A 24,327-nucleotide genomic window follows, 5' to 3' on the forward strand; every position below is an offset into this window, starting at 1 on the left:
GGACTGGAAAGGAAGGGGCCGGGCACCTGAATAAGAAGGTGGTGGGAAGAGCAGGAGTACAAGCTGGCAGGTGATTGTTGAGAACAGGTAAGGGAAGGTAGGTAGGTAGGGAAGAGGAGAGGAACTAAGGTGCTGGGAGGGGATATAGGTGAAAGAGGTAAAGGACTGAAGAAGAAGGAATCTGATAGAACAGAGTGGACCATGGGAGAAAGGGAAGGAGGAGGAGGGAAATTAGAAGGTGGTAATATGTAGGTGAGGAGAAGAGGTGAGGGTGTAATCAGAAGGGGGAATGGAAAAAGAGAAGAGGGAAGTGAGTGAAGGGGGGGGGACAGAAAATACTGAAATTGGAGAAATTGATTTTCATGTCATCAGATTGGAGGCTACCCAGACAGAATATGAGATGTTGCTCCTTCATTCTTGAGTTTGGTCACATCTGGGTAGCAGGGGAGGCCTTGGATTGACGTGTTGAGGTGAGAAGTTGAACCGAAATTCTTAGACACCGGAAGATGCTGCTTTTGTGGCGAATGGAGCGAAGGAGCTTGATGAATATCCTGTGAATCTTCTCTGGACCCTCTCCAGAACTGAGTGTCATAGTGGATCAATATTGGACTTGGAAGGGAGTGCTCTGTGCAGTTTTGGGACCACTGTTTTACTTAGCTACATGTTGAAGGCTGGACTTGACAGTGCACAGCGTACTTACGACGATAAGAAACTTGGAAGCTTAGTGAACTGTGCAGAGGATAATAATAGACTTCAAGGAGATGTAGATAAGCTGGTGGATAACTGGCTGATAAAATAAAAACAGAATGCTGGGAAACATTTAGCACCAGACAGCACAGCACAGAAATGGGCCTTCTTGCTCAATGTACCAAAGCTGACCATTTGCCCATATTTGGTCCGTATCGTTTGAGACATTTTCTAACCATGTATCAGTCCAAGTATCCTTCACGCTTCTATTTCAAGTTCAAGTTTAACTATCACTCAGCCATACACAGGAATACAGCCAAACGAGTCAGGATTCCACTGGGGCCAAGGTGTAAATCATAATACCAACAGTCTTACACAGCACGCATAGCTCATATAATTATAGCAGAAAAACATAGTTACATAAAATATAAAAAATAATAATATAGCCCAAGTCCCTGAGTGTCATGGCCTGTAGATTTATGGAGCATGGCTGCTGGCCTGGACCACTGTTTTGCACGAATAAGCCGTGCCCATTTCTCACCTCCTGCAGACAAACGCAATCCAGCCTGTCTTCCCGGGAGCAAACACTGGAGGGCAGCACTGTTGGGAGGGGCCTGCTCCCAACCCAACACGCAATCCAGCGGCACACAGCCATCACCGGTGTCTCCTTCGCCGGTGACTGCAACAGGTTGACCCGAGGCACAGGGGCCTTGTACGCGTCACAACTGAGGCAGCGTATCTTCCCCGCCGACGGTCTCACTAATGAACTAATGAATAGGACTCACAGTATTGCACAGTACATTACCAATATCTAACAGGGCCTTGTGATCACAAGAAAATGTCCGGGCCAATCATCGTATTGTGGAAAGGGTCTCATATCTGAAACATGAGCTCCGGTACTCTATCCACAGATATTACCTAACCTGCTGAGGGCTTCAAGCATCATACATAGAACGTAGAACATAAGAGTTATTATATTGTGTCCAGCATGAGTTTCCAAATTTCAAGAAAGATCTAAAGGCTGGGGACATGATTCTATGGATGAGGAACGTTAATCTGATTCAGATTTTTCATATTAAGATTTACTTATCACATGTACATTGAAACTTACAGTGAAATGCATCATTTGTGCACTTAAGGATTGCTGGGGGGCAGCCTGCAATGATCGCCATTTAGTCATAGGCTTACAGTGGAGATCTGATAGAAGTACTTTAAATCAGGAAATAAAGTTTTTCTCTTCGGTTAATGAGTCTGACACATAATCAGAGGAACGTTAGGATACTAAAAGAGGTCATTTGACATCAGACATTCACCTGGTCCCAGTCCAATACTTAACTTTGCTCAGTATGGAATGCGACGATTGAACCTACCACCACGAATCCTCCCGGCAGACCAGATGTAAACCACTCACCGCGCAGAGATAAATCCGTTCTACTTGTGGTTCCTCTGCTAGTCCCTTTCATTCCATGTCGCTTTTTTCCTGACCCATCAACCAATGGGAAGCATTTTGTTTCCTGATTTGGAATATTTCAATCAGATCGCCGCACAGCATCTCATACTCCCAGCTTCTCTGCTGCAAGCTCATAACTAAACTGGCGATACTTGGGGGCTGCCCCCAGCACATCCTTAGGAAATGTCATTGCCTATTCATTGGACTTGTTCCTCAAACAAGCTTTATTTTACTTGTGCACGAGGAAAACAGCGTGGCCCCTGTCACAGCACTGTTCTGAAGTCTGAACAGAGAAATGCTCCTTTTATACAGAATTAACAAGCGGTTACAGATATTGACTATTTGTGTGTGGTTGAATTCCTTACTTGCAAGATCAATTGCCATTCACAATACAGGTGTTAAACGTCAGCAGAAACTACAAGACAATACTTTGAAGTTTGGTAAAGTAATTGTCCCTTAGTTAGTGTGTATTCCTTGAGTCCTTCCATTATATTCTTATCTCTTCTCCAGAAAGCAAAAGTTCTCCAACCCTGCTGCTGTGCAAACAAAAGCCATACTCTTCAAAGACATTTCTTGCCTGGTCTGTCTGCACTCTATCTGCAATTTGTCCTTGCCCAAAAATAATGTTAACCCTTTCCTTGCCTCAACTTCCACATCCATTCCCAGCACACTTCTTCCACATTCTGATGTTTGGTTTGATCAACAACTGAACCTTTTGACCATGTTTGCATGCTTTTATGCATTGAGTTGCTGCCATGTCATTGGCTGATTAGATATTTGCACTAATGAGCAGGTGTACCTAATAAAGTGGCCACTGAGTGTAATTTCGTTAAATCTTTCCTTAGCTTCTGTACCCTTTCCTAAGTAGTAGAATCACTCACAGAGAAGCAGGGCTTTCACCCAGCGTGCCCATACCGTACTCTATGTTTACCCATCAAGATTAAATCAAGTCAATTCAAGACAAGTTTATTGTCATTTAACTATGTAAATGTTAAATAGATAAACAAAGTGCATAAATTAAATATTTTATATACAATACAGATTATCTGGTGACACTTTGAATGTGACACGGCAGGGAGTTCAGAAGCCGAATGGCCTGAGGGAAGAAGCCGTTTTCCATCCTGACTGTTCTTGTCTCTATGCAACGGAGTCTCCTGCCTGATGGTAGAAAAACAGAGGATGCTAGATGGATGGGTGCGATCCTTGATAATACTAAGGGCCCCGTGTACCCAGCTAAACTGATAAATGTCCCTGATGGATGGTAGGGAGATTTCAATGATCCTCTCGGCCATTCTTCCATTTACTAGCATAAATAATTCCATTTACTAGAAAAAGGACCTAATTCTTTCCCCATGTAAACTACGAATAAACTCTTCTCAGGCTTCCAGTTGGGTACAGGTATTGATTTTAACCAATGTTTTGATGACAAACTCTCACCTTCATCAGGGATGATGCCTAGTAATGTCTAGTCCGGTGTGATATATACCCCTGTAGTCCATCCCTCCTGATTGGTTAGTCCTCATCCAATCAGGTTTTCGCTTTCTCAAATTCCAGTTCTTACTTAGAGTGAGACCTTCGTCTTTGCTAACATTCTTCTACTCTAGTTTTACTTCAATGGCTTCCTTCACCAGACGTTCCCAAAAGCAATTGGCGCGGCACAGTAGTTTTGCGCCATCAAAGTCAATCCTATAGTCATTGCGAATGCAATGTTCTGCTATGGCTGATTTCTCCAGGTAACCTAAGTGGATGCATCTCCTGTGCTCCTTGATGCAGGTTTCCACCGTGCATCCCGTCTGGCTGATACTCGCTGCTCTGCATTCACAAGGGAATCCTGTAAAGGCCAGCCATCCTCAGTTCCTGGTCATCTTTGATCCTCATTAGCAGTGATTTGAGCTTTCCTGTGGGTTTGTGGATGGTATTAATCCAGTGTTTCTACAGGGTCCTAGTGATCCTTCCAGAAACCATGGAAATATAGGGAACACAGGCGGGAGCAATGGGTTCCTCCTCGTTATTAGGTTTCCTAGTTTTTCTGATGGCCCTTCTAAGTGCCCGATTGATTTCCTTTGCCTTGTAGCCGTTCTGTAGGAGCGTGTGCATAATTGTCTCATTTCTTCGGGGAGACCCTTTGGGTCCGAAATAGTTTTCGCTCAGTTATCAAAGTAGAAAGAACTGCTGTACGTCGGGAGGCGGAATGGTGGCTGTTATTGTTGCGGTATAAGTCCATGTGAGTGGGTTTGTGATAGACGCCATGTCTGAGGCTACCGTCCAGTTTCTGTCATATTAGAATGTCCAGGAATGGGAGGCGGCCATTCTTCTGCATCTCCGTTTTAAATTGAATCTTTGGATGTATGCTGCTCTGGTGGTCGCGGAACAGTTGGACTGCCTGGTGAAGGAAGGCATTGAAATAAAACTACAGAAGAAGAATTTTGACAAGAATGAAGGTCTCGCTCTAAGTAAGAACTGGGATTTGGCTGTAATCAAAGTGGGACAGCACAAACATGATTGGATGAGGACTAACCAATTGGGAAGGATGGACGTTGGGGGTATATATACCATCGGACTAGACATGCCCAAGCATCTTCCTTGATGAAGATGACAGAGTTTGTCATCGAAACATCGGTTAATATTGATACCTGTAACCGGCTTGACCCCTGAGAAGTGTTTATTCATCCATTTACTACATAATAATCTCACTTACCAGCAGTTAGTCAAACTCCTTGGAAACACAAGTGCCTGTAGATGCTAGATTATGAAGCAACGAGCAATATGCTGGATGAACGCAGTGGGTTGAGCAGCATCTGTGTGAGGGAATGTTGTCAACTTCTTTCCCCACAAGCATGTTATCGTCCTGCTGAGTTCCTCCCACAGATCGTCCGTTGCTCAATAACGTTCTCGGCAATTCGTGTGTCTGTATAGAAATTTCTTAAATGTTGTGAGAGTTCCTGCTTCCACCATCCTGATTAATGAGAGAGGTCAGAGGAGAATGGCCGGACTGTTTCAAGCTGACAGGAAGGGGACAGCAACCATGTGTTGCCACAGTAGTGTGTAGAAGAGTAGTCCAGTTTCCAATAAACCTCTGAGTCAAAAGAAGTCTTTCTCAGAGTGTCTCTGAACTTTTTACCCCAAGCCTGTACCCTCCATTTACAGACACCTCTTCTATGGGGTAAAATTTTCTCCTATTATCTCCACCTATGTTCCCTATAATTTCAATGTACCCAAGTGCTTCCCAAGTGCTAGAACCAGAACCGGTCTCATGATTCAAGCCAGGAGAATTATTGTTTAATGTCAAAAAAAACAGAAAACAGCAGGTGAGACAGCAGCTGTGGAGAAAGAAACTCAATTCACGTTTCAAGTCTGGAACTCTTCATATGAGCTGGGAAGTATGTTGTCTGACCTGCTGAGAGTTTCCTGTGTTTTTTTTAGAAGTTTTTATTACAGCTTTCTAGTACCTGCAAATGCTTTTTAAATCTTGTTTTAAATATAAACATCTTCAAAAGGTGATGCCTCAAAAGAGATTGCATCCATGATTAAGGACCCCCATCGCCCAGGACGTGCTACCATCAAGGAGGAGGCACAGGAGCATAAAGACAGACATTCGAAGTTTTACAAATAGCTTCTTCCCCTCTGCCGTCAGATTTCTGAATGGACAATGAAGAGTACCTGATTATTTTTTTCTTTATTTTGCTCTCTTTTTGAACTATTTATTTAATTTATATGTACAGTACTGTGCAAAAATCTTAGGGACATGCATATAGTTAAGGTGCTTAGAACCTTTGCACAGTACTGTGGTAATTTTATGTATTGCTCTGACTGCTGCCACAAAAAAGAACAAATTTCATAACATATTGTGAGTGATGATAAACCTGATTCTGATGTGGGTCTGTATTGTGGACTGAGAGTGGGAAGGGGGCAGTGAGAGAGGGAATCATGTTTGGGAAAAGGAGAAGGGAGAGGGGAGGGAGTGGGAAGCACCAGAGAGACATTCTGTAATGATCAATAAACCAATTGCTTGGAATCAAATGTCCAATCCGATGTCTCAGATCTGGGTGTGTCTGCACCCACGCCACCCCCCAGCTCCTGGCACTCCCAACGTCTGCTGCTCCACACCCCTCCCGCGGCGCTCCACACTCATCATTCTGAACATTCTTCATTCCCGCTAGGTTTACAAACTTGTTCTCCGCTCCACGTTGACAAATGCAACACTGTGCAAAAGTCTTAGGCACCCTAGCTATAGATTTGTGCCTCAGACTTTTGCACGGTACTGTATATACAGTATATATGCGAGCACATATGTTCTTATTGTAATTTGTAGTTTTTAAAAGTACGATGTATTGCAATATACTGCTGCCACAAAAAGCAAATGTCATGACATATGCTAATGATGTTATACCTGGTTCTGATTCTGATGTAACTTCCTGCCTTAAGTTACTGTTTTGCAAGCTCAGCTCCCTGACAGGTCTCATCTCCTACAAGGATTTTAACATCCCTTTCTTGCTCGTACCTTAAGATTGTGCTTTTTGATTTCTAGGTAGCGCCATCCTCAATGAAACTTGAAAACTACAGCTGCATACCAAGGAAAAACACTATTTGTGTCTTAATTTGGGAATGAAGTCCCTCACGCACACGATAAAAGACTAGGCGGGCAGTGTGACAACTTCTTGGCAGTAGAGATGACTGCGCTGGTCAACCTGCAATGCTGCCTTCTCCTGTTGACATCCGGCCACCTGCTGTGCACTCTGGCCCAGGGCGCAAATGACACCGCTATAAATGGGACAGAGCAGACGGCCGGGCGAGTGCCTTTTATTATGTCCCAGCTGGATCACCTCATAGCCAAAGAGGGTCTCAGTGTAACGATAGGCTGTAACGTCAGCGGGAACCCTCCGCCACAAGTTCAGTGGTACAACTCCAACGGGAGATTGCTGACTCAGGAAGGTGGTAAGTTTGGAACTCAATTGCACCCAAGGGCATAACTTGTTTTGTAAACAGACTCATCCTGACGATGATACTTGAATACACATTGAATAAAGTGTTGGCCAAGTGGTTAAGGCGTTGGTCTAGTGATCTGAAGGTCGCTAGTTCAAGCCTCAGCTGAGGCAGTGTGTTGTGTCCTTGAGCAAGGCACTTAACCACACATTGCTCTGTGACGACACTGATGCCAAGCTGTATTGGCCCTGGTGCCCTTCCCTTGGACAACATTGGTGGCGTGGAGAGGGGAGACCTGCAGCATGGACAACTGCCGGTCTTCCATACAACCTTGCCCAGGCCTGCGCCCTGGAAACCTTCCAAGGTGCAAATCCATGGTCTCACAAGACTAGTGGATGCCTATACCACACACAAACTACTGGTGGGGTTCAGCATGTCAGAAAGCATCTAATGAGGGTAAGGTTCAACCTCAGGTAAAAAGGAAAGGTACCTCGCATCCGGAGTTTCTCTGGTTAGCCTCCACGCCTCTCTGATGTAGTGGGGAACCATGTACGAGGCAAGTTACAGCAGAGGTTTGCCATTGCCTTCTACCGGCTGAGTTTCCAAAGAGATCACCAGCTCGTAACCCAGCACAGATGGAAAGTGTGCAGGGGAGCCGGCTGGATTCGAACTCGGGACCTTTCGTCCTGAAGTCTGGCACTGATGCCACTACGCCACCAGCCGTGTCCCAAACCTAACTTTAAACCTTAAACTCCCCCTTCTCTCTTTTTCCTTTCCCCATTCTGGCTCCCCTCTTATTCATTCTCTTTTCTTCACCTGCCTGTCACCCCCTTCTGGTGCCTTTCCTCCTTCCCTTTCTCCCATGGTCTACTCTCCTCTTCTATAGATTCCTTCTTCTTCAGCTTCTTCCTTTACCTCTTCCACCTATCACCTCCCAGCTTCTCACTTCATTACCCCTCCCCCACTTCCCTCCTCACCACGTTTCCCCTATCACCTGCCAGTCTGCATTCCCTCCCCTCCCCTCCCCTCACCTCCTTCTTTTAGTTTATTCCCCCTTCCTTTCCAGGGTCACAGCTGGAAACATCGACTATTTATTCCTCTCCGTAGATGCTGTCTGACCCGCTGAGTTCCTCCAGCATTTTGTGTGTGTTGCTCTGCATTTCCAGTACCTGTAGAATCTCTTGTGTTAATGACATGGAGAATTCTCACGGTTCTGATGCAGAGAGAGTTTGCCAGTGCGTTTACCATCTCAGGGGATACGAGGCCATTTCACTCATCGTGCTTGTGCTACCTCTTTGCTATCACACCCAGCCATTTGAAATCATATACCTTAGGCACACTGGGCTTCATCAGCCAGAGCACTGAGTATAGAAACTGGGATATATTTTAAGGTACAGTACAGTAAGTGGAGGAAAGAATAAGGGAGATGTCAGAGGTAAGCATTTTACACAGAGAAACACACACAAAATGCTGGAGGAACTCAGCAGACCATGCAACATCTATGGAATAGAGTAAACAGTCGATATTTCCGGCTGACACTCTTCAACATGGTGGGCCGAAGGGCCTGTACTGTTCATAATATGGTGTTTCATTTGTTCAAGATGTTGGTGAGGCTACACTTTGAGTACTGTGTTCAGCTTTGGTCAGATTGCCATGCGGAAGATGCAATTAACATAGAAAGAGTGAAGAGTAGATTAACGAGGACTTTACTGGGAACTGAGGGGCTGTGTTATAGAAGCGGTCGAGAGGATTGGCACCTTATAAGAGAATGAGCAGTAATCTTCAGGGGCATAGATAGGGTCAATGTGCACAATCTTTTTCCCAGGGTTGGGGAATCAAGAATTAGAAATTGATTTAAGGTGAGAAGGGAGAGATGTAATAAAAATCGAAGGACAACCTTTTCACCCAGAGGATGAATAGTATATGGAGCGAGCTGCCAGAGGAAACGGTTGAGGCAGGCACAATAACATTATTTGGACAGGTACATGAATAGGAAAAGCTTAGAGCTGGGGTCCGTGGACCCTTTGTTTAAGGGTATTGTTCCATGGCATAGGAAAGGTTGTGAACCACTGATTTGGAGGGATCTGGGCCAAACATAGGGACATGGGATTAATTTGGATGGGAATTATAGATCATTTGGGTTGATGGACCTGTTTCTGTGCTGTGTGACTCTGTGACTCGTAATCACAGGCATTTATGGTACAGTAGAGAACCAGTTTCCGAATCATATTTTTCTGGCCAAAATGTTCTTACAGCCAATTCCAACTTTTGGTTCATAATACGAGTCTTCAAATACTCACCAAGTCACTTTTTCCAATCTGCTAAAGGTTTCTGTTTCCTCCATGCTTACGGAAAGTGACGTCCAAATCTCAACATTCCTTGAGAGAAATATATTTTTTCTGATCTCTCTTCTAATATTTCTACCAACTAATAAATCCTTGCTCCCAAGTAATTGACTTCCAACTAATTAATCCTGTTTTCTTTCCATTTCCTCATCGTTGTTGGGCCCTTAGCTTCCGATGGATCATAGGCTATTGATGACCTCCCATCTCTGTTGTCCTCTGAAGCTGATGGTACAGTTGGAGTTCATCAACACTTCTGCAATCCATTGCGTCCACTGTACAGGGGGCTGGCCTATAGTGCTTCACCAGAGCCCGGTTGGCGGGCCTTACCTGTTTCCATCTCCCACAATGGGGTTGGACTTTTGAGAGGCGTTTCCCCATTGATCTGGTGTTTTAAAATTACTTATCTAATACCCCTTTGAAATCCTAATGCATCAAGTTCCACCACACTTTCAGTTGGCTCCTTCCAGATTATGCGTGTGCCCATTATCGATGACACAGGAAGTTGTTGCCTCCTCCATTACCCTAGCAACACTGTTTTGGCGGTAGCTGAATTGTGGCGGAGCGAGGTTGTCTGGAAGGCTGGAGTCAATGCACAACACGATCAGCATTTTGAAGCACTTTATGATGATAGATGACCTGTCACCTAGATGATGACAGATGATAGATGAACAGCATGTGAGACAGGCTTTTAACTGTACAGTGTCTCTGTATGTGTGACAATAATAAATCAAACCCAATTCCAATTCCATTTCCAGTTACATTCGAGTATTTTGCCAGACTATGATGCTGTAGTGTTCTATGTTCTGTGTTCTACTGACCTCCTAACCTAATCTAAGACCAATCCTTCCTAGCTTGCTACTTTTCTATCATTCATGTTTCTTCACACTCTTCAGTAGAAGAGGGAAATGTAATAGAAACAATGAAAGACTACACACCAAAACAACCGATGTGTAAAAGAAGAAAAACCGTGCAAACAAACAAGTAAATAAATACTACTGAGAACGAGTTGTAGAGCCCATGAAAGTGAGCCATAGGTAGTGGAACCAGTTGAGAATTGAGGTGAGTGACATTATCCACACCGGTTCAGGAGTGTGATGGTTGAAGGGTAATAACTGTTCCTGAGCCTGATGGTGTAGGATCTAAACCTCCTGTACCTCTTTCCTGGGAGAAGAGAACACGGCCTGTATGAGGGGAGTCCTTGTTGATGGCAGTGCTGCTGGTAGATGCGTTCAACAGTGAGGAGGGCTTTGCCTGTGATGGATTGGGTGGCGTCCACCAATTGACAGAGATTTCTATTAATAATAAGCTTCATCTTAATCCTGTGCAATGTTTAGAAAGATCAGATGTAGCCAAGCTTAAATGTGTTTGCATGCTGTTTACTTAGTTGTGACTCTTGCACATACCAAGTGAACTTTGAGATGTTGTGTGGGGTGTGAGGTAACCTGGAAGAACAGGTTCTGTGTGCTGGTGAAATGTGGGAAATTGCATAACTCATCTTAATGGACCCTCCTTATTGGTGGAGGTGACTGCAATGTCTGGTTGTTTTCTTGTCTTTGGAAGTGTGTAGAGGTAAAAGTATGAGGTAAAAATTATCGATGAATGCTTTGTGTTTACAATGAAGGTGGTTAAGCTGACGTCACACAAAAATGCTGGAGGAACTCAGTAGGTCAGGCAGCATATTATCATCATTAACATTATGTGCCGTGCCATATGATGTGGGTGACCATGGTCTTCACCATGATTGTTCTTGGCAAATTCTATCGAAGTGGTTTGCCATTGTCTTCTTCTGGGCTGTGTCCTTGCAATATTGGTGAGCCTAGTCATCTTCAGAGGTTGTCTGCCGGATGTCAGTGGTCACATAACCAGGACTTGTGATATGCATCAGCCACTCAAATGACCATCCACCCCCTGCTCCCATGGCTTCACGTGACCTGGATCGGGGGGTTAAGCAGGTGCTACACCTTGCCCAAGGGTGACCTGCAGGCTAGCGGAGGGACGGAGCATCTTACACCTTCTTTGATAGGGACTTAACTCCATCCCACCACCCAACGGGCAGCATGTATGGAGAGAAATAAACAACTGATGTCCTGGGCCAAGACTCCTGTTCCCAGCCCAGAATTTAGACGGTTTATTTCCCTCTATCAATGTGTTGGTGCGTGGCCAACTGGTTAAGGGGTCGGTCTAGTGATCTGAAGGTCACTAGTTCGAGCCTCAGCTGAGGCAGCGTGTTGTGACCTTAAGCAAGGCACTTAACCACACATTGCTCTGTGATGACACCAGTGCCAAGCTGTATCGACCCTAGTGCCCTTCCCTTGGACAACATCGGTGGTGTGGAGAGGGGAAACTTGCAGCATGGGCAACTGCCGGTCTTCCATACAACCTTGCCCAGGCCTGCGCCCTGGAAACCTTCCAAAACGTAAATCCACAGTCTCATGAGACTAACGGATGCCTATATCAATTCTGCCTGACCTGCTGAGTTCTTCCAGCAATTTGTGTGTGTTACTCAAGCAATTTGCAGCATTTGCAGAATCTCTTGTGCCTCGATAAGCTGACAGTGAGATAAACAGATGAGATAAAGATTATCAGAGGAGTATGAAGGAGGTTAGCATCTTAGAAAGTGACTGAACCCCCAGCCCAATGTGAAATATGTCCTGGTCTGTTAAAGCAAGCAAAAATGGAAATTATGAAGGATATTATTATTTAATCCTCAAAAATGCAGATACTGGAAATATGAAATTATTAAAGAAATTAATACACAAGAGATTCTGCAGATGCTGGAAATCCTGTTTATTCCAGTTGCTTGTTGGCTGCATATTCCTCTCCCTAGATGCTGCCTGGCGTGCTGTGTTCCTCCACCATTTTGTGTGTATTTCTTTGATTTTCAGCATCTGCAGATTCTCTCTTGTTTGAGCATAACATTTGGACCTGGCCCTGGGCAAATTTTCTGACAAAATAAGCTTGTGTCTACTCCCGCAACATATTCTTAGAGTCTTGGATGAGATGAATCCAGTATAAAATTAAATGGGTGTGACCTCATCAAGGAGTATGAGTTCTTAGTTCAGTGGAAAAAGTTTCCCAAATTACAGGAAACTGTACAAAGAAGCATTGACAAAGTTGCAAGTACACTACAGTAAAAGAAACGTATGATTTAAAGGGAAGAATAGAAACATGGGACTGGAGAAGTATTTTCAGACCCTTTGTCCTCAATAGGATTATGGCTGATTTGTCACTTCATATTTTTGCCAGCAACAAATTCACAGGGAAAATTTCTGCCTTTTCCCACTTAGCTGGGCTGCTTTCACCTGGAAGGTGCCGTGCTTCTTCAAGAAGTTTAGCAGCTCCACTTGTCCAGACAAGTGAAGCATATACAGTCAGACTTCTAATTTGTGCCTTGTTGATGACGGAAATACCTTGCGGTGTCAGTAGGTGAGTCACCAGTCCCCTGATGCCTTTGAATAACAAAACTTTCTCAGCTTATACAGTATTGTGCAAAGGTCTAAAGCACCTTCTGTATGTGTATATATATATATATATATATATAGAGAGAGAGAGAGAGAGAGAGAGAGAGAGAGAGAGAGAGAGAGAGAGAGTTATCTTTGCACAGTACTGTCGTAATTTTATGTACTGCACTGTACTATTGCCACTGCCCCACTGTGAAGTCTCTTTGAGGTATGCCTACCCTGAAGAAGTTTAAATCTTCTCTGTGACGGGAGTTCAGTGAGACCCTCCCTCACTGCTCTCTCACTGTGATCACCTGTCACCTTGTACTTTTTCCTCCCCTCCCCTCACCTTCTTATTCTGACTTCTTCCCCCTTCCTTTCCAGTCCTGATGAAGGGTCTCAGCCCGAAACGTCGACTGTTTATTCCCGTCCATAGATGCTGCCTGACCTGCTGAGTTCTGCTAGCCCATTGTTTGAATCGTGGTGGGACAGGGGGATGGGAGAGGGGAGGGAGCGGGAAGTACCAGAAAGACGTTCTGTAACGATCAATAAACCAATTGTTTGAATAAAAAGATGTCTGTTGGCTCAAGGCTGGCTGTGTCTGCACCCATGCCATCCCCCTTCCCCAATCCCTGGCACTCTTTCTCTGCCACCTGTTCCACACCCCTCCTGTGGTGCTCCACCTTCACCATTCCCAACGTCCTTTGCTCCAGCCAGATTTACAAACTCACTCACCACTCCCCGTTGAGTACTGCTTCAAAGTCTGAGGTACCCTAGCGATGTATTTGTGCCTAAGACCTCTGCGCAGTACTGTATTTAATAACAATTGTCATTTTCTGAAGAGAAGTCTTACCAACCCTGTGTGCAAAAGTTTTTCCCAACACCACTCATTAAACTCAAGAGATTCTGCAGATGCTGGAAACCTTGAGCAACACACACACACAAAATGCTGGAAGAACTCAGCAGCTCAGGCAGCATCTATGGAGGGGAATAAAAAAACAATATTTCGGGCCGAGACCCTTCATCAGGACTTGAAAGAAAAGGGACAGAAGTCGGAATAAGATGGGGGGGGGAGGGGAAGGAGTACCAGCTAGCAGGTGATTCGTAAGGCCAGGTGAGGGGGAAGGTGGGTGGGGGGTGAGGGGAATGAAGTGAGAAGCTGGGAGGTGATTCGTAAGGCCAGGTGAGGGGGAAGGTGGGTGGGGGGGGGAGGGGAATGAAGTGAGGAGCTGGGAGGTGATACGAGGAAGAAGTAAAAAGCTGAAGAAGGAATCTGATAGAAGATCGTGAACCATGAAAGAAGAGGAAGGAGAATGGGAACCGGAGGAAGATCTCCTTCCCCTCCTCCCACTTAATTCTGGCTTCTTCCCCTTTCCTTTCCGGTCCTGATGAAAGGTCTCAGCCTGGAATGTGCACTGTTTATTCCCCTCTGTAAATGCTCCCCAGTCTGCTTAGTTCCTCCAGCATTTTGTTTGCGTCACCCACTCATGAGAGACCTGTCACTAACTTTTAAGTTAAGTAACCTACTTCTGAACTCCAAACCCAGTGCAAGTGGCTTCCATCTAGTGTCTGTCCAATCGTCCTAATGCTGGGGAAAGTTCTGTCCAGTTGGATTTGGAACATTAACCTTCCAAATTCCACGGACTGCAACCATAGCCAACCAAGAGCAGATGGACATCAAACTGGAGATCGTTACAAGTCAAATTATAAACAAAATTTTCAAGTAACTGATTGAAGCTAAAAGGAAATTAAGACACCCGTTGGGATGCATCCTCAGAACAAGGGAGGAAGGTAAAAATGGCTGAGACGGAAATCATTGTGTTTTACGACTTCAGGACTTTTGTGTTTTAGGGTTATCATGCACAAGCACATGGTAGTGGACTAGATACTGTCCTTAGTAATTTACCAAAATACAGTCAGCACAATTATGGGCCATTAAACATCTGTGGAATCTGAAAGAAACATTATAATGTCTGTAATTAAGAGTGTAATACCCATGCATTTATATAAAGCTGCAAGTTATCAATGCGGAATTCAGAAGTGATCAACGTGCTTAATTCTCCTCCAAATACTTTGAATTCATGACGCATGCTGCAATGCAGTCTACCTGAAGGGCTTCGACTGGAGATTATTTGAGAGGATTAGGAGCTGTGGAATTCGTAGGAAGATATAATTAAGATTAGTTAGCAGACAAGAAACCGAAGTTGGGGATAGAAAGCTATGCAAGGTTGCAATACTTAAAATGCAGTGTGTTGAAGCCAGGGAAATGCAGCTCAGAAGTGGATGGACCTCTTTCTATATGGAGATACAAAAGATTCTGCAGAGGCTGGAGATCTTGAGCAAAACATACAAAATGCTGGAGCAACTCAGCACGTCAGGCAACGTCTAGGGGAGAAATGAAAAGTCGACGGTTTGAGTTGATACCCTTCTTCTTGGCCCGAGTTGTTGACTGTCCATTTCCTACCAATGGATGTTGGCACGTTTGACCACAAGATCATAAGATGTAGGAGCAGAATTAGGCCAGTTGGCCCATCGAGTCTGCTCTGCCATTTCATCAAGGGTGATCCATTTTCTCTCTCAGCCCCGATCTCTTGCCTTCTCCCTGTATCCTTTCATGCTCTAACTAATCAAGAATCTATAAACCTCTGCCTTAAATATACCCAATGACTAGCCTCCAACGGTGTTTAATGGATATGATAGAGGTTAATTTCTTCTGGGGTTTAGGGCAGTGGTTACAACATCGTTAGAAAGCGGGGAGGGGTCAGTTTTGCATCTGTTTCTGTCCAATAATTTGTTTCTGTTTTGTCCACATCAGTGATTTGTGATCAGCTCTCCCCTGAGTAATGTCAGAGTTCTTGGACAATTTCCTGTAATTCTGGTTGCCCCATTATTTGGGGGCGTTGGAAAGGGTGCAGATGAGTTTAGTAGGATGCTGCCTGGGTTAGAGTATAAGCCCAAGGAGAGGTTGGACAAACCTGGATTGTTTTACCTGGAACGTCAGAGGCTGAGCTGAGACTTCGTAGAAGTTTGTAAGAGCTACTTTCTTTATAAGTTTCTGTGAATTGTCCCCTCAAATTCCAACTTTCCAAAGTAAGCCAGTTCTCTTCTGGATGTAAACAACTTGCTCTGCAAATCTCCTTTAAACTTTCTTCCTCTCACCTTAAACTAGGGGTTCCCAACCTTCTTTACGCCACAGACCAACACCATTAAGCAGGGATCCGTGGACCTCAGGTCTTAAATGGATGCCCTCTAAACTTTGGGATTTCAAGGCTCAAGTTCATTTGTCAACATGCGCATCAAAACATACAGTGAACAGCGCCGTTTGCGTTAACAAATGGCACATGTGAGGGTGTACTGGTGGCAGTCCACATGTATCACTGCATATTTCAGTGTCAACATTCCTACCCTGGGAGAAAGATTCTGAATGCCCACCCAGGAGGTGTACAGGGCAAGTTGTTCACATACAGTAGATGAGTGGTGGTTCTCTGGGACGGGCTACCAGGGTGTTAGGTGGTGGCGTTCAAGAAAACAACGAACATCTGTTCTGGCATGTCATGACAGCGTTTTTAAATAGTCAAAGAAGCTCACTTTACAATTTAACTCTCACGCCATTCACACCGACTGCGCGTTATAACAGCCGTACGGCAGTGCTTGCGCAGTACCAAGTAGAAGCAGAAAAAAGCATTGTTGTTGTGGTGTTGTCATGACTATGTTTTTAAGTCTCTCCGTTTACCCTGTACACACTACGCCAGATATTCAGCGTTTTTGGATTTATTCACTCTGGAGAGTGTTTTCGAAAATCTCCGTTTTCGGGGGCTGAAAACGCCGGCTCAGTGTGGACGGGAGGGCAAAACGAAGAGAAAAAGCTTCGTTTTCAAAATTATCCGGCGTAGTGTGGACGTACCCTAAGAGGCCTGTTAGATAAACACATGAATATGGAACGTGTAAATCCAGAAGAGAATCAGTTTAATTCAGTTTTGTGTTCAGTACAGACATTATGGATGGAAGGACCTGTTCCTGTGCTGAATTTTATAGGTCATGAATTGGCAGGTGATTTGCAACACAGCAGGAGGTCAACCAGCCCATTGTGTTCACATTGTGAATTCAGTGAGACGGGAGTACATTTCAAACCATGGCAAAATAGCTCCAAAAGAGGCAAAAGGAATTTTGATTCATTGAATGTTAAATTGTGCAGTTGGTTGAGGAAACAATTAGTGGTTGTTAAATGTACAGGTGTAGGCATGCGGCAACACAAAATCAGATTTGGATTCTTCCTTTATTTAATAGGATGCAGTGTTCATTGTCCATCCTTATTTGCTTTGGTGTCATTGGGGAGGGATTCCAGGATTTAGACCCAGTGTCACTGAAGGGTAGTGTGCAATGTGGCAGGGATCTTGCAGTTGGAGTTATTCCCATTTTCCTCCTGCCTTTGGAGGTCTTGGTAAAAGTCTCAGATTTAGTGTGTCTTTTCAGAGTAGCCCAGGTAAGCAGCCATAGTGCATTTGTGCACCCACGTTTGCAATGGGTTTAGAGCTCAGATCCATGTTACTTCAAGGTTCAAAGTTGAAAGTAAATTTATTATCAAAGTACATATATTCCTCCATATACAAACCTGAGATTCATTTTCTTGTAGGCACTCTCAATAAATCTATAGAATAATAACCATAACAGATCAATGAAAGACTGCCCAACCTAGCCATTCAACCAGATGCAGAAGACAACAAACTGTGCAAATACAAAAAGAAGAAATAATAATACCAATAAATAAATATGCGATAGATATAGAGAACATGAGATGAAGAGTCCTTGAAAAGAGTCCATTGGTTGTGGAAATTAGAGCCATGCTTTGCACGAGTGAGTTTAGGTAAAACCTACGCACGGGGTTGGTAGAAAGTTAGAATTCTTTTCAAGAAGTGTTAATTGATGCAGGATCATTTCCTTGTTAAGTACAAGGCTCAGAGAGCTTTGTTCGTCAAAGGGATCAGGGGATTGGTGACTCATCACCTGCCACCCCAGCACGTTCCGAAGGTTTACAACATGCGTATTAGGAGTCTGATTGCAGATGCTCCACTTGTCTGGAGAAATGGAGCTTCAATAACTCTGAAGCAAATTAATGTTTAGTGTAGTAGATGGGTACCGATCAAGTAGACAGCTTTGATCTGGATGGTGTTGAGATTAAGAACATAGAACATAGAGCAGTACAGCACAGTACGGATCCTTCGGCCTATAACGTTGTGCTAACTTTTTAACCTACTTTAAGATCAATCTAACCCTTCCCTCCCACATAGCCCTCCATTTTTCTATCACTCACGTGCCTATCCAAGGGTTTCTTGCATCTCCTTAATGTATAACCAATTTCCCCCGGGATCAATAAAGTATGACTACTATCTGCGTCTAACACCACCAGTGGGGTAATTTTAGGAATCCTGACAATCTCTGGTAGACAAATTGAAGGGTGGGATATGGAAGATTAGACAATAGTGGGAGGACAGGAGGTGGATTGGATGTGGGACACATAGGAGACAAGGGCTACCTGTAATTGAAAATTCCAATTATTCATACCAAGGGGTTATGGACTACCCAAGCAGAATATGAGGTGTTATTCCTCCAGTGCCTTATCATGAGTCTGCGTCCTCTTTGCAACATCAACAGCCACAGGAGATTTTGTTTTAACATCCACCTTGTCAGAATGGGATCATTGCTAATTCTTCAAAACTCTGTTGAGTCTCAGACCTGTGGCAGCTAGGCCAGAAGATCAGGAAAGGGTTAAACCCAGGAGATTCTGCAGATGCTGGAAATCCAGAGTAACAGACACACAACGTGCTGGAAGAGCTCAGTGGGTCAGACAGCATCTGTGGAGAGGAATAAACAATCGACGTTTTGTGCCAAGACCCTTTATCAGGACTTCATCAGGACTCCTGGTGAAGGGTTTCGGTCCGAAACCTCGACTGTTTATTTCTCTTCATAGACGTTGCCTGACCTGCTGAGTTCCTCCAGCACTTTGTGCATGATAAGGAAAGTGATATATTAATAGAAACCTTGTGAAATATAAACTCCAGTCCTGACTGATGGTACTGGATAACCTATTTTTGCATATAAATTAGGTTCAAGTTTAAGATTAATTGTCATTCAACCATACACATGAACATAGCCAAACAAAACAGCATTCTTTCATCAGTCTTCACTGTGGAATAACTACCAGTATGGTAGAAGTTCCAGGTGTCAGGGGACATGAAGTGTGTGAAGTTACCATTACTAGGGAGAAGGATCTTGTGAAACTGAAAGGTCTGAAGGTAGATAAGTCACCTGGACCAGATGGACTGCACCCAGAGTTCTGAAAGAGGTGGCTGAAGAGATTGTGGAGATAATAATGATCTTTCAAGAATCTCTATATTCTGGAATAGTTCCACAAAACTGGAAAATTGAAAATGTCACTCCACTCTTCAAGAATGGAGGGAGGCAGAAGAAAGGAAACTATAGGCCAGTTAGTCTGACCTCAGTGATTGGGAAGATGTTGGAGTCGATTATTAAGGATGAGGTCTCAGGGTACTTGGAGGCACATGATAAAATAGGCCGTAGTCAGCATGGTTTCCTCAAGGGAAAATCTTGCCTGACAAATCTGTTGGAACTCTTTGAAGTAGTATCAAATGGGATAGATAAAGGAGAATTGGTTGATGTTGTGTACTTGGATTTTTAGAAGGCCTTTGACAAGGTGCCACACATGAGGCTGCTTAACAAGCTACGAGCCCGTGGTATTACAGGGAAGATTCTAGCATGGATAAAGCAGTGGCTGATTGGCAGGAGGCAAAGAGTGGGAATAAAGGGAGCCTTTTCTGACTGGCTGCCAGTGACTAGTGGTGTTCCACAGGGGTCTGTGTTGGGACTGATTCTTTTGATGTTATAAGTCCATGATTTGGATGATGGAATCGATAACTTTGTTGCTAAATTTTCAGACTATATTAAGATAACTGCAGGGGCTGGTAGTCTTGAGGAAGTAGAGAGGCTACAGAAGGACTTAGATTAGGAGAATGGGCAAAGAAGTGGCAGATGGAATACAGTGTCGGGAAGTGTATGGTCATACATAAGAAATGAAAGGGTTGACGATTTTCTAAATGGAGAGAAAATACATAAAACTGAGGTGCAAAAGGACTTGGGAGTCCCTGTGCAGGATTCCCTAAAAGTTAATTTGCAGGTTGAGTCTGTGGTGAGGAAGGCAAATGCAATGTTAGCAAATATTTCAAGAGGACTAGAATATAAAAGCAAGGACGTAATGTTGAAACTTTATAAAGTACTGGTGAGGCCTCACTTGGAGTATTGTGAGCAGGTTTGGGCACCTTAGAAAGGAGGTGCTAAAACTGGAGAGAGCTCAAAGAAGGTTCAGGAAAATGATTCCAGGGTTAAATGACTTTTCATATGAAGAGCTCTGGGCCTGTATTCACTAGAATTCAGAAGAATGAGGGGTGGCCTCATTGAAACCGTGTGGTGAAAGGCCTTGATAGAGTGGATGTGGAGAGGATGTTTCCTGTGGTGGGAGAGTCTAAGACCAGAGGACACAGCCTCAGAATAGAGGAAGGTCTTTTCAGAATGGAGATGAGGAGGAATTTATGTAGCCAGAGAGTGGTGAATCTGTGGAATTCTTTGCCACAGGCAGCTGTGGAGGCCAAGTCTTTTTGTATATTTAAGGCAGAGGGTGATAGATTCTTGATTGGTCAGGCCATGAAGGGATACAGGGAGAAGGCAGGAGATTGGAGTTGAGGAAAATTGGATCAGCCATGATAAAATGGTGGAGCAGACTCGATGGGCCAAATGGCCTAATTCTGCTCCTCTATCTTATGGTCTTGTGGTCGATCCCCCGGGGCGAAGGTGCAAAACACAGTACCACTGGTCACACAGAGTATATCTAATTACGATAGCAGAAAACATATTGTCACAAAAGTGATAATATTAAAAAATAAGAATATAGTCCAAGAGCTGGGGTGTCGTGACCTGTAGATTAATGGTGCATGGAATGTTGTTTTGGAGCCACGTTTCTGCAAGAAAAAGCCCGCAGAGGTTCCTCATCTTGTACAAGTGTAGCTGCAGATGAACACATTCCAGATCGTTTTCCACAGGAGGGGCCAGCCTCCAACCCAGCACGAAATTCAGTGACACACAGCCTGCTCTGGTGTCTCTATCCCCGGTGGCTGCAACAGCCCACCCAGAGGCATGAGGGCCACCCAGACCCAGAGGTGAGACCCACCCAGACCCGGTGGCTGCAACAGCCCACCCAGAGGCACGAGGGCCTGTTTCATGTGACAGCCGTGGCCACACGACTCCCCCGCCGCTGGTCTCTCTGATGAACCAGTGAATTGGACTCGTAGCAGTCGACATTACCAATGTCCAAAAGGGTTTTCCCATCGCAACAAATCCTCCACCATCGGACTTGCAGCATTCTGCATGATCAAAGTCCTGCAATCACAACAAAAGTGTCCAAGACAATCACCTGCACCATCCGATGGACCGCGCACCTCCTCTATGTACCACCTGGGAAGCTGTTTTTCCCAGGTGGCTGAAGCAGACTGCAACATGCTGCAAGTCCAGCTCCAGCACTATCGAGCGATGTGCTACTGGAATAGACCTTCTGTACTGGATATTCTTAATATCCAGCAATGTACCACGAACAGGAAGTAAAATTGAATGAGGTTGGTGTGGAAAACATTGTAAAGTACATCCGTATTTTTGGAAACTCGTTCCTTGCCATTGGCCGGATGCCAATAATGCAGCTCTTCCCTGCCACTTAACGTCACAGGATGCAGCTGAATATGCAGTTTGTATACTAGAGGACGTGTCAGGATTTCTAAAAATAGTCTGCTGGCAAAAAAAAATCACCTTTGCGGCAGAGTCCTCGTAACCAGTCGGCACTTGGGGAATGCGTGGAACCAAGTGGCCTGTGCACAGAGTCATCGTCCAGGCCATGGTCTATTCTCACCGCTGCCACTGGGAAGGAGGTCCAGGAGCCTCAGGTCCCACACCACTGGGTTTCGAAACAGTCATTACCTTTCAACCATCAGGCTCCCAAACCAGTGTCGATAACTTCACTCACCTCAACACCTCCACATCCTCTGGCCTCACTTCCAAGGACTCTGCAGCTCATGTTCTCAGTGTAATTCATTTGTTTGTTTGTTTATTTACTGTATTTGCATTTTGTCTTTCTTTACATATGGGTTGTCAGTCTTTGTGTGTAGTTTTTCATTGATTCTATTGTATTTTTTCTCTGCAAAGAAATTGATCTCAGGGTAGTACATGATGTCACACAGTGTATGTTAGTTAAGTTAAAGTCTGTCCCGAGCCTTATAGGCTCATCAGGCCGGTGCTTATGCCGGTTTCCATGACGTGAAGCGACTGAGAGTACAAGACTCCCCCCGCCCCCCCCCCCCAGATAGGACACCAGTCTATCGTGAGGTTAACTCCCAGCATTTGCCGGTACCCATTTTCAGCTGGGTGGCCTGGAGCAGTGTGTGGTTAAGTGCCTTGCTCAAAGTCACAACATGCTGCCTCTGCTGGGGCTCGAACTCACGACCTTCAGATCGCTAGTCCAACGTCTTAACCATTTGGCCACACACAGTATATGTACTTTGATACTAAATATACTTTGAATTTTGAACTTGTAGCGCTTTGAGTGCGCCATTAGCCCGATCAGTAACAGAAAATAGAAAGCAAGCAGAAGTAGGTTCTTTTCAGGTTTGGCAAGGTATAACCAGTAGCATGCCATTTAGATCAGAGCTGGTAGCCCAGCTCTTTCCACTTCATTTCAGTGATTTAGATGATGGCAGCAAAGGTGTAGATGCTAAATTTACTGATGACACAGAGAAAGTGAATTGCAAAGGCAACGTAAGGAGGCTACAAGGGGGATATTTATAGATGAAATGAAAGGGCAAACGACTGGCTAATGAGCTCAATGTGGGCCAAGTGTGGATTTGTCTATTTGGTAGGTAAAGCAGGTAAATCTATTATCCAAATAGTGAGACAGAGAGAGAAAGATTAGCTTTAATCGTCACATGCCACCTGCATAGTGGCTAGCACAATGCTCTTACAGCGCCAGTGGCCGGGGTTCTATTCCCATCACTGTCTGTTAGGAGTTTAAAAGTTCTCCCTGTGTCCACGTGACTTTCCAGTTTCCTCCCACATTCCAAAGATGTATGGGTTAGTTGGCTAATTGGTCACAGGAGTGTAGGTGGGGGGTGCAGGCTTATTGGGCTGGAAGGACCTGTTGCCACACTGTATCTCTAAGGAAACACACGGTGAAATGAATCGCCTCCATAAACGACCAATACTGTCCGAGAATGTGCTGGGGGCAGCCGTCGAGTGTCGCCATGTTTCTTTGTGACCACATAGCATGCCCACAGCTTACTATCCTTAACCTGTGCATCTTTTTGGAAAGTTTGAGGAAACTGGAGCACCTGGAGGAAGCCCATGTGGTCACAGGCAAGCCTGCCAACTCCTTACAGTCAGTGGCTGGAATTGAACCCTAATCTCTGCGGCTGTAAAGCATTGAGCTAATCGCTATGTTGATGTACCGCCAGAGAGGGATATGGGTTGTGTGCAAATACAGCAAAGAGGGCATTAGTGAGACCACATCAGAGCATTGGGTGCAATATCTGGGTTCTTTTTGAAGGAAGGTTGTATCTGTAATTGGAAGCAGCTCAGACAAGGTTTGCAAAGTTAATACGAATGGGGTGTATTTGTACAGGGGTCTAAGATGACTTTGTCCACGAGTCAGGTAATACACACAAGAAAAATGACTCAATGAGTAATCTCACTTCCACTGTGTTGTAATGAACAACATCAAAGACACACAAGGTTAGTAAGTTCTGGGCATGCTTCACTGGCACCTGAAGTATAGCGACACTTGCGTGATGCCCCCAGCACATCCTTGGACTGTGTTGGCCATTGACACAAATAACACATTTCAATGTACAGTTCTGTGCAAAAGTCTTAGGCAGATATAGAACTAGGGTGCCTAAGACTTCTGCACAGTACTGAAGTAATTTTATCTATTGAACTGTACTGCTGCCGCAAAAAACACACAATTCATGACACACATGAGTGATGATAAACCTGATTCTGATATGGGTCTCTATTGTGGACTGAGGGTGGGAAGGGGACAGGGAGAAGCGGAGTATGGTTGGGACAAGGGGAAGGGAGTGGGAAGCACCAGAGAGACATTCTGCTATGATCAATAAACCAATTGTTTGGAATCATATGACCGTGCCTGGTGACTCAGGGCTGGGTGTGTATGTACCCATGTCAGTCGTTATCCTGGCACTCCTTCCGCCTGTCCCACACCCTTCCCACGGTGCTCCACCCACGGCATTCCCAGCATCCTTTTCTTCCACCAGATTTACAAACTTGTGCTCTGCACCTCATTGACAAATACAGCATTGTACAAAAATCTTAGGCAGCCTCCCTGTATATGTGCTGAAGACTTTTGTACAATACTGTA

The 24,327-nt window shown here is 44.6% G+C and overlaps 1 protein-coding gene across 5 annotated transcripts in view; it reads left to right on the plus strand.

The window, feature by feature from the left end:
- LOC140197554 (microfibrillar-associated protein 3-like) overlaps positions 1-24,327 on the plus strand; it is a 59,793-nt gene that overhangs the window by 20,177 nt on the left and 15,289 nt on the right. For 3 of the 5 annotated variants that reach the window (XM_072257648.1, XM_072257649.1, XM_072257647.1), the window contains one exon: positions 6,666-7,072. The exons of the other annotated variants lie outside the window; for them this stretch is intronic. In XM_072257648.1, coding sequence (XP_072113749.1) covers positions 6,808-7,072 — 265 coding nt within the window. In that variant the 5' untranslated portion in view covers positions 6,666-6,807. The remainder of the gene's footprint in view (positions 1-6,665; positions 7,073-24,327) is intronic. 5 annotated transcript variants of the gene reach the window in all.

This window comes from Mobula birostris, chromosome 5 (assembly GCF_030028105.1).
Source record: "Mobula birostris isolate sMobBir1 chromosome 5, sMobBir1.hap1, whole genome shotgun sequence".
In the NCBI taxonomy this organism is placed as follows: Eukaryota; Metazoa; Chordata; class Chondrichthyes; order Myliobatiformes; family Myliobatidae; genus Mobula; species Mobula birostris.